Source organism: Nomia melanderi, chromosome 1, assembly GCF_051020985.1.
Source record: "Nomia melanderi isolate GNS246 chromosome 1, iyNomMela1, whole genome shotgun sequence".
In the NCBI taxonomy this organism is placed as follows: Eukaryota; Metazoa; Arthropoda; class Insecta; order Hymenoptera; family Halictidae; genus Nomia; species Nomia melanderi.
This window is the reverse complement of record NC_134999.1, coordinates 30,163,469-30,180,409: the sequence shown is the minus strand read 5'-3', so window position 1 is coordinate 30,180,409 and position 16,941 is coordinate 30,163,469. Positions and strand designations below refer to the sequence as shown.

At 34.0% G+C, this 16,941-nt stretch overlaps 1 protein-coding gene across 3 annotated transcripts in view; it reads right to left on the bottom strand.

The window, feature by feature from the left end:
• Positions 1-16,941, bottom strand: part of LOC116428606 (uncharacterized) — a 79,747-nt gene that overhangs the window by 5,644 nt on the left and 57,162 nt on the right. For all 3 annotated transcript variants that reach the window (XM_031980435.2, XM_031980436.2, XM_031980437.2), the window contains 4 exons: positions 6,401-6,568; positions 4,859-4,966; positions 3,550-3,961; positions 109-2,988 (listed from right to left, as the gene is read on the bottom strand). In XM_031980435.2, the coding sequence (XP_031836295.2) occupies positions 109-2,988; positions 3,550-3,961; positions 4,859-4,966; positions 6,401-6,568 (3,568 nt within the window). The remainder of the gene's footprint in view (positions 1-108; positions 2,989-3,549; positions 3,962-4,858; positions 4,967-6,400; positions 6,569-16,941) is intronic.

Sequence of the window (16,941 nt, the reverse complement as noted above, 5' to 3'; positions counted from 1 at the left end):
ACATGTTAGTAGTTTCTTTATAAATTTTGTATTTCTATACATAAAAATAATAATATTAATAATAATCATTCTTAAAAATTTCAATATTATAGTATGTCGAATATATACCTCGTTGGAACTGTTCTAAGACGATTTGTAAATTAGTTAGGGATGCGGTCTGAGATAAAATTTTGTCTTCAGCGCTGGATAGTTTATTTTGTATATCATCTCTTTGTTGAATAATTAGGGCCATTTGCTGTTGTAATGTCTCTACTTGTTGATTCGCTCTGATACTAGCAGATGTGTACGCGGTTGAACTTTGTTTCATTTTTTCTTCAGCTTGTTGTAACTTTACTTCCAATTCCTTTCGCGCTTCTTCAACAATCAAAGCTTCTTCTGTATAAGTAGATTCAATTTCAACTAAATGCGATCGTAGCCTCTCCAGTTCTTTTTCAGCGTTCACTTCTTTGTTCTGACTCTCAATAAGTTGATGTTGCATTATCCTATTATTAGACTGCTCTTGAATTAAGGCTGCTTCCAATGCCTTACATTTCTCGTTAAGAATAGTAACCTCTGCCAGGAGCCTGGAATGTTCGACAATTCCACAGGTTTCGCTACTGTTTGATGCCTCTATATTCTTTAAACGTTGCTGGACTACTTGCAACTCATTTTTCGCCCATAAAAGTTCTGCGTCTTTCTCTGACAATTTCGACAAATTTGCATCTTTCTCTAGAACCAAGCTTTGAATTTGCGATATCTGTTCGTTTAAGAGATGCGTTAATCGTTGAATTTCCTCGTGGTATTTTAAATTTTCATTATGCTTCATGGTAACGAGGGTCACCAATTCGTCTCTTTCGTTTTTGACGGTTGCAAAATTGTTGGACATTTCTGCATTACTTTTGGCAAGATCAACTGATGCCTTCAAACTATTGATTTCTTCATCTTTTTGTCTGATCAAATGAGATAAATTTTCTATCGTCTGCTTCGCCATATCAGCTGATTCTGCGTTACTTTCAATGGTTACTTGTAACTTCTTCTGTGTTTCGACTATTTCAGCCATTAATTTGTCATTATTACTTTTCAAAGCATTGTTCTCCTGTGTTTTCTCTTCCAAAAGTGCTATAGTCTGTTGGATTTCACTATCATTATCATTTTCGTTTACACGATTCGATAATTCATTCTTTTGTGTCTGTAAAGTTAATATTTCTTGTTCTAATTGTTTACATCTTTCTTGAATGGTTTCATTTAGAGCTCGTAAATTTTCGTTATCTTCCATTAGTTTAGAGAAACTTTCTTGTAAGCTTATTAATTCTGTTTCTTTCGAATGCAAAGTTTCCATTTCAGAGAGTAATTTGTTATAATCAGTTTGTACAGAGTTGAGATTTTGTATGGTTGATTTAGACATATCCAATTCGTCCTTTAAATCTTTCTGTTTTTCTATTGTATTTTGTAGGTCTTCATTTTTCAATTGAAGTTCTTCAGCTTTTATACTCAAAGAGCAAAACTTGTTTTCCAGTGTCACGTATCGTTCCTCTGTTTCCCGTAATCGTTCAATAATTTCACTTAACTCTTTCTCTCTGGACGCTACACCTTCCTCCAATTCCTTTTGTTCTTGTTCAAGCAACGATTTCTCTGTGTTCACCAAATCTATTTTATCATAAGACTCATTTTGAATAGCAAGTATTTGTTCTGATAGAGAATTCTTTTCCTTCATTAAACTTTCGTTCTCCTGGCTCAGTTTCATTATCTGATTTTCTTTCACATCTATCTGATTAAATGCTTCGTCCAATTCTTTCCTCATATTTAAGATATCATAATCCAAATCATCCTTTTCGCGAATAGTTTCGCTAAGCTGCTTTTGAAGATTATTCAACACATCGTCGTTCTCCTTCTCCGACGTCATTTCCCGCCATTTCGAAATCTCCATTTCCAGCTGATCGTTTCTACACGACAGTTGTTCATTTTCTTTTTCTATCGCGTTTTTAGTCTCTTGAAGAAGCGCTAAACTACTCTCCAACTGCTTCGTATTAGAAAGCGACACCTTTAATTCCCGTTTCACGTTCTCCAGATTAAACTTCAGTTCCTCGATGAATTCAATATTCTCGTCCAAACCTTTACACTTTTCCAATGACATTCTCAGCTGCTCTTGCGTCTCCTCCTCCGTATTCTCGAGAACATCGATCTTCTTCCGTAATTCGTCGTTCTCGTCTAAAGTGGCGTGCAGTTTGCGATTCAAGTTCTCCATTGGGTTATCAGTCTCTTCGCTGCATTCCGGAATGTCCTCTAATCTCGAGACTTTTTTACTTCTAGTTCCCAAGTGAGCTTGATTCTCTAATCGTATTTCGTTCAAACCAATCCCTCGTAAATTTGCATTTTCTTTCCGCAACACGGCGTTCTCCGTTTGAAGGTGTTTCACCTCTTCCTGCAGAGATTCCGTTTCTGATTCTAGTAGCGCGACGCGCTCCTCGCTCGCTTCCGGTATGGACGGCAAATTCAATTTTAAGTCTTGGATCTCCAGTAACAGCGTGTCTACCTGCGTCTGCATGTCGTCGCATTCTATTTGCAAATTTTCCTTCATTTCCGCGGCATCCTTCAACTCTCGATTCAACTCTGTTAGCTTCTTCTCTAATACATCCTTCTTCCATTTCGCGTCGACGTATTGTCTCGCAACGGTTTCAAAAATCGAAACACCTGGCTCTGACTCTACAGGAATGTTCTTCAGAATTTCTTTCACTTTAACGATTAATTCGTCAACCGTATTTTCTGCGTTCGTCTTCCCATCGCCTTCAGAATCGTCCGTTTGAACGACCTTGTCTGTATTCTCGAACTGGGCAGTTTGCGAGGAATGAGATATCTTTTCAGTTTCAACGGAATTGGAGGATTTCAGTATATCCTGCAGATGAGAAACTTTATCCTGAGCTTGATTGTAGTCCACGTAGAGCTGCTCGTAAGCGTTCTGAAGGCATCGGTGTTTTTTCTCGATTTCTTCCTTGAGAGACAACAGCTTTTCTGAAATACAAGAAATATACATGTTGCAGGTGTTTCACGTTGTTTCGCATGAACGATAAAACAGAGGTGCAATTGAAGTAAAAGCATTATCGACTTAGAGTATGTTTTCGACACAATATAAAATTTGATACGTAATATCATTGTATTATCTTCTCGCGATTTCATTGATCTTGTTCTTTTTTATTTCTTTTATCTGTGACAATCATGTTACGTGCTGTGCGACGTGCGACAGAAAAATTCATTGACAATGACATCATCTGTATTAAGTCTGAGAAGTAATTTTTTCCGTTGTAAGATTGAACGAATGAACGATGTTATTAATTTAACATCTAAAAAAAAGCAGCCAACGGTTACACAAAAATAATTTTATATGCAACGATAAACACAAATATTAATATACAAAACTATCAAAATAATTGCTTATTATTTTTCATAAGGATTATTTGTGTTAAATTAATTGAATTTATTTATGAATATGAAATTCAATTTAAAGGAAAAAGTAGAAAAACATTACTTCACACAAAGGACAAATATAATACTTTTGTTCATTAGTATACTCACGAATCGATTCTTCATGCTGTTGGTCCAATTCTTCCACGCTCGCGAGCAGTCTCTTATTTTCCTCTTGAAGTTCTTCGATTCTCTTATACAATTCCGTCTCCTTGTTGCTCGAAGCCTCGATAAAACCATCGTGTCGCTTGTGATGTTCCGAGTGTACATCGAAACCAGATTTTACCGCGATAGACTGGTGGCCGTAGTTATCGTGTTTCTTAAACTTCTCATCAAAGTCCGACTTTTCTTGCCTATCGGTCTCGGTGTGTTTTTCATTTTCAGTTTCCAGCGCTTTCAGTGCGGTTCGCACCAAATCTAACTTCTCCAGGGAGTTCAATTTGGACAGCACCGTACGGAAGTCATTGATCAATGCGGTTTCATCCGGTTGTATGCGTTTTGTGTTTCTCTCCGCTTCCCGGCTCTAATTAAACATCGAATTCATGTGTTCGCATTAAATGAAATTTCAGTGAATGGCTTATCTTCAAACTATTGGAAAGGACTCTAGAATTATGGCCTTAAATTAAGCTTACATATTTTTGTATCTTTTTAAAGTGTAAAAACAGCCCTAGCATTAAAATTACCGAGCAATCAAATTGACTTTCTGAAATTCCTTTATAGAAACTCCAAGAACGTATCTATTGAGACTTTAATTGATTTAGAATTCAATTTGCCTACTGCTAAATCAATTTCTTTAATAATTTCTCAGAGAATCCTCTGTTGTCTTTTTAATAATTGCAAAACGAAGAAGTCAGGAACGGGTCATTCTGATCTATCTGGTAGTTTTAGTGTTAAAGGAACTGAAACGTGATTAAAAGATGAAAATGCAACTATGTCAGACAAGGGTCTACAAATCGTAGCTTAGAACGTTAATTAGAATTCATCGTATACGAGGCTTTAAGGGTGAATAGAGCATTAATTGAAGAGCTATATATGTAGAAAGGTTTTGTCTTCGTTTGTATAAAAGGAATCAATGTTGCACGCAAGCGTAGTACTATGTCTGAATAAAAATAGACATAATTGAGCTAGCTTATAAGATTTTATTTCATTCTATGAATACGCACGAATGATTTTCTGATTTTATGAATACTGTAAGAAACTAAAGTCGCGGTTTCAAGAGTTCTCCATTGATAACAGTGAGAATAGTATTTTTAAGTAGAATTTACGTAAAACCATTTTAAATGTCAATGCACTGATTTCTCAGTTTTGTGATTCGAGTACTACTTGTAAGTGAATTTATTCTTATTGATATTAAAGAAATTAACGCTAAATGGAAAGAAAATTAGAGTTCTCAAGTAAACGTCTTTCTCTCGTGTTATACCTTTTCTTCCATTTGTATAATACGGTTCACCATATCCTGCTTGGCTCTTACAAATTCTGCCGTCTGATGTCCATCAGGGAGTTCATCTTTCAAAGAGGAATTATTGACCTGTATAAAGTAAGATTTCAGAATGATATTTCGCCAGTATGTGTATTAAAATTGAATAGTGCGTTTCTATTGTTGCATAGATTCGAATCATACTTTTATGAAACCAGGTCTCTCTGTTAACCCCTTGATATATAAGATTTTTAATTCGGTTTACTAAAAATCAATGGTATTCATCGTATATAAGTCGAAGTTGGAAACTATTTTTCATATTATTAATATTTTACTTTTAAAGTCAGTCTATACTTATAACAAATATGAGATTTCTTCGCTTTATCGCAAACTATTAATTACAAAATAAATCCAAGAAGATTAGTAAAGAAAATCATACAAGTGGTTGACAATGGTGACAGATTTTATATGAATTATTGTAACGTATTAAAAAAAAATGGAACAAATTTCTTTATGTCGTTCGAAGGTAATATTATCCTCTTTCATTAATCATGGACACTGGTCCGTCCATTTCCCACATCCAATAAGGTGGCAGTGATACAATATTGATTAAAGATAATGCGTAATGACATCTGCCGTCACGTGCATGTATGCGTGAAACAGTTGGCGGTGCATGCTTAAAATGAAACGCAATTATCTCAAAACAATTACAATCGTAATTATGTATTTTATATTTAGTGGGACGGGAGGAACAACGTGATTATTAGATGCACGGAACAGAAAAGAAAGGATTGCGTAAAGTGGTAAGCAAATCTCGAAACAATTATAGTTTCTGTTGCAGCAACACTCGGGATTGACTCTATGAAGCTGTACGCGTATAAAAAAACAACTATACGATTTTATTGTGCCATTACTGTTGTATAATAAACTGTTTACGGCGACACGACCAAGATCAAAGTGGCGTAGTAACCATATAATTATGTATCAAACTGAAAATGAACTGGAGAAAGCTCGGTACATTTATTATTGTTAGAAAATTTTGCAATATCATGCCATCCATTAACGAGCAGTGCTCGGGTGCTTATTATTGTACATTTAATCAATTTCACTCTAGGTTCTCAGGGAAGCGTTATTTTACAAATTTTCAATGACCCAATTATTCATTTAATAATAAAATGCACTGTCACTATATTATAAACAACAATGCAATTTTACTGTTCATGTATAACGTGATTTTCTGCATTAATTAATGATACAAAATTGTAATGAACGTAATCCTTCTTTAGACATTAAAAGAATTTGTATAAAGTTATAGAAGTCATTATTTATTATTTTTAAGATATACGGATTAACACTTTGACGAAAAGAAATAGTTTATGGAACGCGAAAGTAGAAGCTTCACATTTACGAAATTAATTACGATTTTAATTTTTGGGAAATAGTGTATATTCATCGTGTTTAGAAAATGGTATCTCAACAACTGAAAATACAAAAGAGGCTTATATTTCTGTGAAGTGTTAATGCACGAAGCAAGTGGTATCTTACCATTTGAACACGTTTCAATTCAGTCTCTAAATCATGTATCTTCATGGTGGCTTGTGCCAGTTGTTCTTGGAGCTGCCGAGTGTGATTCTGATTTTTCGAATTACGGTTCTTGGTAGACACTGGATCCCAGAAAAATACTTCGTTGTCGTCATCTTGGTGACTGCCATTCTGTAACAAGAAAAGTATAAACTATGATACGGAGTATTTTAGCAATCACCTGAAATGGAAGAAGAAACTGTAAGATTATAACTCTTTAGAGCATTCATGGGTTATCTCAAAAAATATTATAGAAGGAAACTAACATATTTGCTATAATATATATCATAGTATATTAAATATTATATTAACCTTCTATGTCCGAATTACCTTAAAAAGGCAAACCAACAAATAATTTTGAAAGACATTTCATTCCACATAACAGAATACTATATTAACAAACCTGTTCAAACATACAGTTTCGTACACGTCAATATTTTCCTAATTTTCTTAATAAATATATTATATTTATTTTATATGTTCCACCTCAAAAGCTAAACAGAATAGATTCATACCCCACTTTGAGAATAATCATCGCATACTTTCTTAACCCCTTGCCCTACAATATCGAGTCAGACTCGTGGTGAAGATTTCAAATAGAATTTAACAAACATAAATATTATTCGATTTGTTCAAATGAAAATTACATGTTATTCCTCTGTTATCATTGATTATACCTTATAGCACGCGTTGACATAGAATAAGACTGGAATTTTCTCTGATTTTCAATAAATCATTAATAACCAAGTAATTAGATCGATTACAGTTCAGAAAGAAATCATAAGGCAAGGGGTCAATCTCTTCAAGAATACTGACCCGTGTGTACATCTGATTTTAATTTAAAGTTGTTCATTGAATGGACACTTGCTTTATTTTCGTATAATTCTGATTTTTCTTCTGATTTTTCTCTTTAACGTCTTCGTTTATTTTCCTATTGTTCAGTTTGTATCAATACGAACAGAATAAATTGCTTCCAAACAAAAACTAAGATCATCTTTGTCAGTTCTAACAGAAAATTCGGCTCTGAAGAGATTAAACAGTAATCCTATATTTTACACAATGAAAATGAAATTAATCCTATAGATACTGTTATTAGAAATTATAAACTACGACATTATACTTAAAAACTCAGTGACTCGTTTACAGTTTCATTTTTCTAATATTTTATTTACAAGATTTATTGGATTGAAGAAAATATAATTGAGGAGACCAGCACCAAAATGAGCGCCGGTAGCGAGCGTGTTAAATCTCGAAAGAGTTCACGCAAATTCGAACAGGATCAAGTGACTTCCATTCGGGATCGATACGGTAGCAGTGTCCATCTTCGGAATCACGTGAGCCGTGCCACGCTGACGTTCTTTCGAGGTCTCACTAATGCAGGATGCGGCCATTGAGGCAACCGTATGATTAGTAACTTAGTATTGTTATGCACGTTTACATAAGAGCCTTGTGGTGTGAGCAATGCACCTACTACGGCGTTGGTTCGACCACACGCTGACAAAAAAGTACATATATATATATATAAAAGTGAGAAAAAGAACGACCGATGGCAGAAGGTGGGAGGACACTTATGCAATCCAAATTACGACTGGCCGCGAGTTCTTCGAGGAAGAGAAAGAAAATGTATTGAAGGCACACCGTGCTGCATATTCGGTTTTCAAATTGCCCCGTGTACCTGATGGAAAGGATGTCAAGATTTTACGGTGAATTGAGACCTTATAAAAGCCTTGTCATTTCATAGGAATTGCCTGGGATTATGTAACCCTTAGCGGACTCTCTCACGTGTCCCATACGTATTCGCTCGCTCGTTGTTTTTATCCATCGAAAGGCCGCTCGAATTACAACGAGACGAAACAATGAAATTCTTCCGTCGATATCGAAGGCCGTGATAAATTCACATGGAAGCTGGTGTGCCGGCTAAAACCGTAATTAAGCCTCGGCTCGCGCGCGATTGATTTCCATTGGATTACGTAATCGATGAAAGACGACGACGGAGATTATGCGTACAGATTGGTAACACATTATCAAAAAAATCGTATTCGGTAAAGTTCGCGTGGTTTTCTTTGTTAGTAATGAATTGGAGTGGTTTCAATCAGTATTTTATTAGTTTAACACGTCGAATACGGCGCGATTTCATAGAGAAAAATACACGAAATGGTGAGAATATAATATTAAATCGTCTGATTGAATTGTGTTATTGTTATCGCACGTTCGTGTAGCTGAATGTCAGTCCATTAAGTAGCATTATTTGTAATATAGAAATGTTTTCAAATAATCATCGTTTAATTGAGTGAGCTATAGTAATTCGATCAACGAGTAAACGAATGAAACTGGCATTAGTAGAAAGTTATATTTATGCTGTTGATATCGAATAAAATAAAATTATATTACGTTCTCTGGATTTAAACATTGATTTACAAAACTGCACGAACTTTTTCTGGTACGTAATAATTGCTAATAATACTAAACGTACTGGCACTTTAGCCACCGATCATATTTTTGTGAAGGGAATATAGGTGATTGATTTAATACGGAAACAATATTTAAAATAGTTTTTGGATAAGACAAAGATTATATATTTTCATTCGTTCTCGTTAAAAACAAATGAAAATACATCATCTTATTATTATCCAAAAGTTATGTTGCGCATTGTCTCCGTGGTAAATCAACAATCATCTATATTCCCTTCGCAAAAATATGGTCGATAGATAAAGTGCCGGTACGTGTAGTGTTAAACATAGAAAGGACAGTAGAGCAATTATTACGAAGAACCGTGGCTGTTCTGTTTTATTAAGAAAGCCATTTCGATTGCATGGGAGTTTCGGTGAGTGTTTATTCGCCAGTCGACGTGATAATTGTTTCCAAATAATTTGGAAACTCCAATCACCGGCGGCACTATTTAAACTTAACACTAGAACTTGTTGAAATGATGAGTTTCAATCCTTATTTCGAGAAAACAATGAATCATTTGTATCGTAACTAATTTGAAATTTAACACGTTAAGCGCCATGTTAGTCACTAATGACCGACGCTTTTGAATTGCTTGAAAACAATTATAATATACAAGATGACCGATGTTGAATAAAAATGTTTAATAAAGTAAGTTGATACTAGTGTAATGCAAGGATTGTGATGTCAAATTATCAACTGTTCCTATTTATCCTTGCACCAAAGGAATAATAAGTGTTGCATATCTGTTAATATCTGTAAAACACTAATTGGCGAAACTGATGAAGTTTATAATTCGTCGAGGTAAAATAATACTGCTGTCAAGGATCTTCTTAGAAGCTTTTCGAATTCTTTGCGGAAAGTGGAAACAGAAATTGTACCCCGGCGAATGGGTTAGAGGAATAGCCTCGTCTTTGTCAATCGATTCCAAAGTCCTTCGACGTGCATTATCATAATTCTATACAAATTATTCAATGAGCCATTATTGTAGTCACGTATTACCCCGACAAAGGACTACAAAACGGTTTTTAATCTATCATAAGTTCCCCCACCACAGGGAGATTCACCTTTTGACCGGCCTTTATGTTGTCCAAAGTTCTTTCATCTAAAAGTCAATTCACAGCATATTTTCCTTTTTGACCCGCATAATGTGAACGGCGGCGTCAACTTTACAGCTGTATCCTGACAAAGCTGCATTTTTTAACGTGCAATCGATGCTCGTTTATCGTGTCGTTGATCTCGCGGAAGGAATGCGCTTAGAACTACTCACGAAATTCGTTGGATGTTATAAGTGAATAAGAAATTTAATTTTTATTCGATATCTCCCTCGATAAGTTGTATTATAAGTATTGCAGAATATTATGGAAACTTTAAGAAGTGTAGTTCGCGTCAAAATGTTTGGTTTCGTTCAAATTTATTTTGAATGTATGAATGAAAATGGTGTTTCACAAAATATTTTTGGGAATGATATAGATTTAAAAATCAATGGCTAACCTTGTATGTTAAGGAAACGACAGAAACAACAAAAATGAGTCTTTGAACGAAAAGCACTTAATTCTAAAGAAACAAATAATAGATGCATTCATATGGTCAAATTATGCAGTGGATCATTATTATAATATAAATATTTTTGTATTTTATGTGAATGGTTATAGGTAACAAAACATTTTGTAGAATTAATTACATACTGTAGACATTCGAGGTTTATATTATTAGTGATTTACAGTCATTTTTCAAACTTATTAATTTTTGCAATAGACATACAAACTGACTTCACTTAAAATTGACTCTTGTTTCGCACAATTTTGTCAAGTACTTTACGCGATCAAGTCGAAAGGAAGCTTGGAGAAAAGTGAACAATGAAAGAATGAAACAGATTATACCTTGTTGTCTTATGAAATTTACAGAAGCTTGAAATACGAAGCCGAGACGAGATCGAATTCCTAATGTCTCCGTTATTTTTTAGTGGGACAGCTTGAAAGAGACAAATGAACGGAAAGTCAATCCCTTGATGGATGTGCTAAGCGATTCAGTGTCGTATCGTTGCATATTATTCACTGGGGACCTCTCAGATATGCGACTGATACCAAAAAGCTTTCAAGTTGATCCATGCACACTGTCGAAATGCTAATCGATGCACGCGCCTTATGCATTCGCCTTACTCGTATCGATGATCCTGGCCAAGATAAACAGCCTCTTTAACTTCACGGTCGATAGCTTTGATTCCAGATAAAAACCGAAATTATATGTTAAATTACATTTCGCCTTACATTTGTGACTTTTTTATAATTTTATGGTTCGTGTGTTTTTTAGAATTATTTCTTCAATGCACGTTGATTACCAATCTCTTAAATACACTTAAGACACTGCTTATGAAACTTCTTGTTATTATTTTTATTTGAAATATTAGAAGGATATTACTGAACGAGTTCTTTGAAAATATAACTTATGAGAATTGATGATAAATTGAACGAAGTCATGAATGTTTTATTATCTTTATTTATTTTTCAATTCTAAATGAGAAAATCGTTAGATTTAATTCAAAACGAAGGTATTGGGAATAATATGCAGTTACTTAAATACTGAAAGTTTATTTAATTTAATTTTCTATAATGTTCAGAATTTGATCATATGAACACCTTTTCGTACAAAGGTTCATCATTGTTTCCGTCGTTTCCTTAGTATGCAAGGTCAGCCATTGATTTTGAAATCTATATCATTTTCAAAAGTATTTTGAAAAGTACCATTAAGAATTCAGTCAAAAATTGGATAAACACTGTGCATTTTTGTCGCAAATGAATAAGAACTTTCGAGAAATTCAAGAAACCTGGATGCCTCAAGTGTTACGATGTTGTTCCACCGACTTCAGTGTCAATTTACATTTTTCCCAGAACATTCATGAATCATGTTCCACAGAACTCATATCTTTCGATTTAATTAGTCGTGCAACATACATATAAGTAGTACAAAATAAAATACACAAAGACAACATGCATAAATATTCCAAGAAATAAATTAAAGTATTGACTGATTAACATTTCTGCCAAATATTAATTTAAATATTCCACAAAAATTGATTAAAATAAGATTCCCCATCATTTTTACAATTTCCTCCATGTACAAATACTTTTCGATCGCCACTGTAGATGTACATGTAAAATCGTCATTAATATACTGGTTTAATTATGTCAGTTGCAGCAGAAGTTTACCACATAATTTCAGATTATTTTATTTTAGCTGCAGACGAGATAGCGAAAGGAAATAATACAAGTTAGAAATGGTATGAGTAAGTTTAAGAGGACCGCTTAAAATGCACCGCACATAACCTAAAAGGGAACATTAATTGCAATCAGCTAATACATCATTCCCAAACGAAACTACTTAGCGCATCTCAGTCGAATGAGAAACAAAAATAACAGTGAAATATTTGAAAAGAGACAAGATGGCGCTGGCAAGAAGATATTTTGATAAAAAGAATTCATTTCGAGGCGCGTTAGCACGCGGACGCCTTTCGTGGTCCAAAAGGGGGGAGATTCTAATGAATATGAAAGAGGCCTCCGTTAGGTCAGGTCAAGGAATAATGCATCGTTTGACTTGCATGCGGACAAGCGACAAAAGTTTCCTCCTTTTCTCCATTACAGCCTGCGTATATGGTTGCTTTACCTTGAGCATTCGGTTTCTTGCGACAACGGTTCTTCAATAGCAACTTATGCTATCTTAATACTCTAGAACGCCGTGTGATTTTTATATTAGATCATTCCATAAGTAATGCCATCCTTTTTGTATGCTAACTTTTACTGCAAAAAGTCCATGCTTACGTTCTGTTTTAATGCTTGACGGTTTGACCATCGTTGTACGTGATCTTTTATCATTTTTCGAGTAATACTTTAACACGTTCGCTACCAGCGTCACATATTCGTGACGGCTGTAATCCTATATTTCACATAATGAAAATGAAATTAATCCTATAGATATTGTTATTAGAAATTCTAAACTACGATATTATATTTAGGAACTCAATGACACGTTTCCGTTTCATTCTTTTAATGTTTTGTTTAGAAGATTTATACAAGCGCTGGTAGCGAACGTGTTAAACCGAGGATAACAGTAATAGAATCAAAATCGATATCGTAATTATTTTCACACACTGATAATGTGTATTTCTCTACAGTATACATTAGTAATAAAGATAAAATAAATAATATGATAAATAAAGATCCATAGTCATGTGATAATACAAAAATAGGGGCTGTTCTTAACACTTTTCAACTGCAAACATTTTTTAACAATTATTTACGTATCGTATTGTATTTGAAAAATTTGTTAAGAATTGTTAAACAATTTTAGGAACGAAAGTAGTTAATATTTAGTTATTTCCTTGAGAGATCGGATAACTGAGAAAAAAGAAAATTTATCGATTGTAGAAATAACGCTTGCCCATTTTTCATTACATTATAGACGGCCGGAGCAATAATTTTTCGATCCTAGCCAACTGTGTACACTCTCGTCGCAACAGAGATAACAGTCCTCTGTTTTCCGTCGATACGTTAAGTGCCGTATTCAGGAAACAATGTCTCTTTACTCTATATATTACTAAAAAATTGATGCTATCTGTCGCAACAGTCTTTGATGCAGATCGGGAATAGGTATATGGTCACGATGATGTGGACTTATAGATACTGTGACTCGTAAAGACGCAACGACCGATAGTGCAAATAAAATAAAGCGTTAGAAGCTAGCTTATTGTCAGCGAAATCAATAAAGAGTCACGCGGAATATTGAAGAACTACAAATTAAAATATTTTCCAAAGAATGTACAATGTTCTGGTAACTCGAATTCTCAGAATAGTAAATTACAATAATAAATTATTATTTACGGACGTAACTGATACTTGTTAATCTCGTATTAAAAGATACCAAAAAATTCGACAGGCTCCGTTAAGTTCGAACTTCATTTATTTTTATATTTATTGCGGACTTACATTCAGATCGATATACTTCCATTTGAATTATGGAATCCTGAGAACGTTGAAACTGGTATGCAATATTTATGCAGGTATTCTTTGAATTATATATTTACATAAGTTGTCACAGGCCGTTTCCTCGGAAAGAAATAGAACTGTATCGAGATCATACAGTGATAGCAAGTAGAAAATTTCACCCTGTAACCCAGTGGTAGTAATAATAATGAATATATTTTTACTTAGAATAAGAACGACGGAAATATTTATGGAATGCAGTAAATACTGTTAGATTAATTGTATTTTCTTAACACGTTAAGCGCCATGTCAGTCACTGGTGACTGACGCTTCTGAATGACTAGAAAACAATCGTAACACACAAGATAGTCTATGTGGAATGAAAATGTTTAATAGCGTTACTAAGTTGATAATAGTGCAATGCAAACATTGCAACGCCAAATAATTAATAATTGTTCCTGCTTTTCTTTGCTGCAAAAGAAAAACTCTACGGGAAAACGCTTAAGATTTTCGTGGCGTTCAACGTATCCATGTATTTGGTAAATCCGAAAGTATACCGAAAATTTGTAAAAATTGCATAATATTGTATATAATTTCAAAGATTACGGATGAGTGCGTTTATTATATTATTATTTATTTGTATGCCGTTGCAGAAGATAAAAAGATATTTGCTATGATTGTTTAGAAGATACAATCTATACTGAATATTATCGTTGCTTTGCAGAGAAGAAAATCGATTTCCTCGAAATTGCATTGGCTCATATAAGTCGTTTTGATGCAGCTTGATAACGGGACGCTGATAATCACCGTATGGAAATGAAGGTGTTATCATGATATAATTTCGCGGAACTTGTTGCACGCAAAGTTAAAATAAGACTCGATGGATGATTTGGAAGTGTACCGAAACTTCTGTGATACTTTATTGTAATTAACTTATTTGTGTTACATTTATAAACCTTATGCTGCTGAGTAATATTAAAATCGTTAATCATAATTATCATTGGATATTTACCTTCGAACATTCGCGAACCAAAGGGAGAACTTTGAACTGAATTGTTGCTCGTAGGACTTACTTAGTTTACAAATACGGGAAATAACTGTTTACATTTCGAAGTACTAGATTGAATTAATTGTCTACATCCTAAAAACACAATTCAAGCTAATGATCAATCAGATTCGTTTCGTTTAAAGTCTAAGTTTCTTCGATTCTATTTTGAAACGAATTCCTAAACATTCCTAAGTAAGTGTATGCAAATACGAGGTGCACAGTAAAACAAAAACTCGAATAAAGATTAATAAAACGTTGTTTTTGAGACTTTTATCACGAACATTAAATTAATAGGTCCATAAAAGCGTGAATGCGCATAATTATACACAGTAGGTTTTAAACTAGTCGTTTTCTTTCAGGGCAAGAGACCTCGTTCACTTCGTCCTTCGATTCATACTAACTGTATTAGTACGAAAAATAATGTTTACTACGATAGAGTAAATAAATTTCGAGATGGGCGGAGAGTGTGTATCTAAGAAGTTAAATAGAAATATCAACGCGAAGGATTAGTCTCACTTTTACACGGTTTGTGTATAGACGTCGAGGTCTTCGAGCACTAATTATAATCTCGCGAAAATAAATGACGTCAAAACTTCAAACATGGTGACGAGTCGTTCGAGCACTATTAAATGGATATTGATCACTCCGCTCCCAGTGAATCACGTGCAGCAAGGACACGTGTAACCCTACTAATCCAAATGACAATTGCTTCATTATGGCCTCACGATTGAAACTCTCATGATCAGTTCACTTGCTCCTTTTAATTTTCTTTTGTTACATTTTGCGTTTCGCATAGTTTAAGGGAGATTTCAGAAATTTTGAACATTACCTAAATTATAGGTTTGTAAATGGAACAGACTTGAGAGGGATCTTTTCAACCCTTTGCACTCGCATGTCACGAAAATACGTAGAACGTTGGAGGAAATTGTTTGAAAAAGTGCCACACTTTAAAAGATTATAAAAATGAAATCTTAGTAAAATAAATATAAAGCGTTGAATTCTACCGTTGTAAATTACTTCAATTTATCTTCCTAAAAATAAATACAAGTTTACATCCAACAATATTGAAAATAAATCGAGTGCGAAGGGTTAAACTTTAAATTACACCGAGCGAAAATGAGTTGCATAGATATTTTCTTAATAAGTTTCAAAATATTCCAGAACAATAACAACGAAATAATGACAAGGAAATTTTCCTTTCAAATTGCGGTATTTTGCGGAAATAGTATTTTTCAAATTGTGTTTTTCTTAATTCGTAAAAATGACCTACTTTTGACAGTTCTAAATTAGAATCTGCTTTTAAACTTTGCACTGAAGAAGTGACATTCGATCGCCATTTGCTTCGATGCAAGATTATAAAATCAAAAATTCGATATTAAATTTTGTATAATACATCAACGCACAAACGATTAAAATAAAATAACTTTGTCTCGTTATTTAAACAAAATTTTCTCGATTTCAGTAGCGAGAAATACAACTAATATTTCATCAGAAGACAATGAATATATATCATAAAAATCATTATGTATCGATTGAATATAGTTAACTGAATACCAGTTTAGCGAAAAGCTTCGAACGCTATTTATCCTATTTTGAATATGCATTTGCAAAGAGGAAACGATTACTTGCCGATTTATCGAACTGACACGTCTAACTATACGACGCAAGTGAAACAGCACTGATAGCGACCGTGGGAAAGGAAGCTCCTATCAATGCTGTGTAAACGTGGACTATTCTAATCTCTTGGAATAGAAGTTCCAATATTCTCGTAACTTTCCTTTCATTAATATTCCCAGTTGGGTATTTTTCTCTTCGAGCTCTATCATTTCACGACCAATTTTACCTGCCTTCAATACGACTGGAAAATCGTTGTTGTTGTTGTTTATTGTCACTTAATCGACGTGTAACGAATCCCGTAAGTTAAAACACAACTGGAATAATTTCCTTCGGTACAGGTAGATACAATTAGCTATAATCGTAATACCATTTATGGTTGACTGATTTACTCGTGATAAGAGTTAATCGTAAAG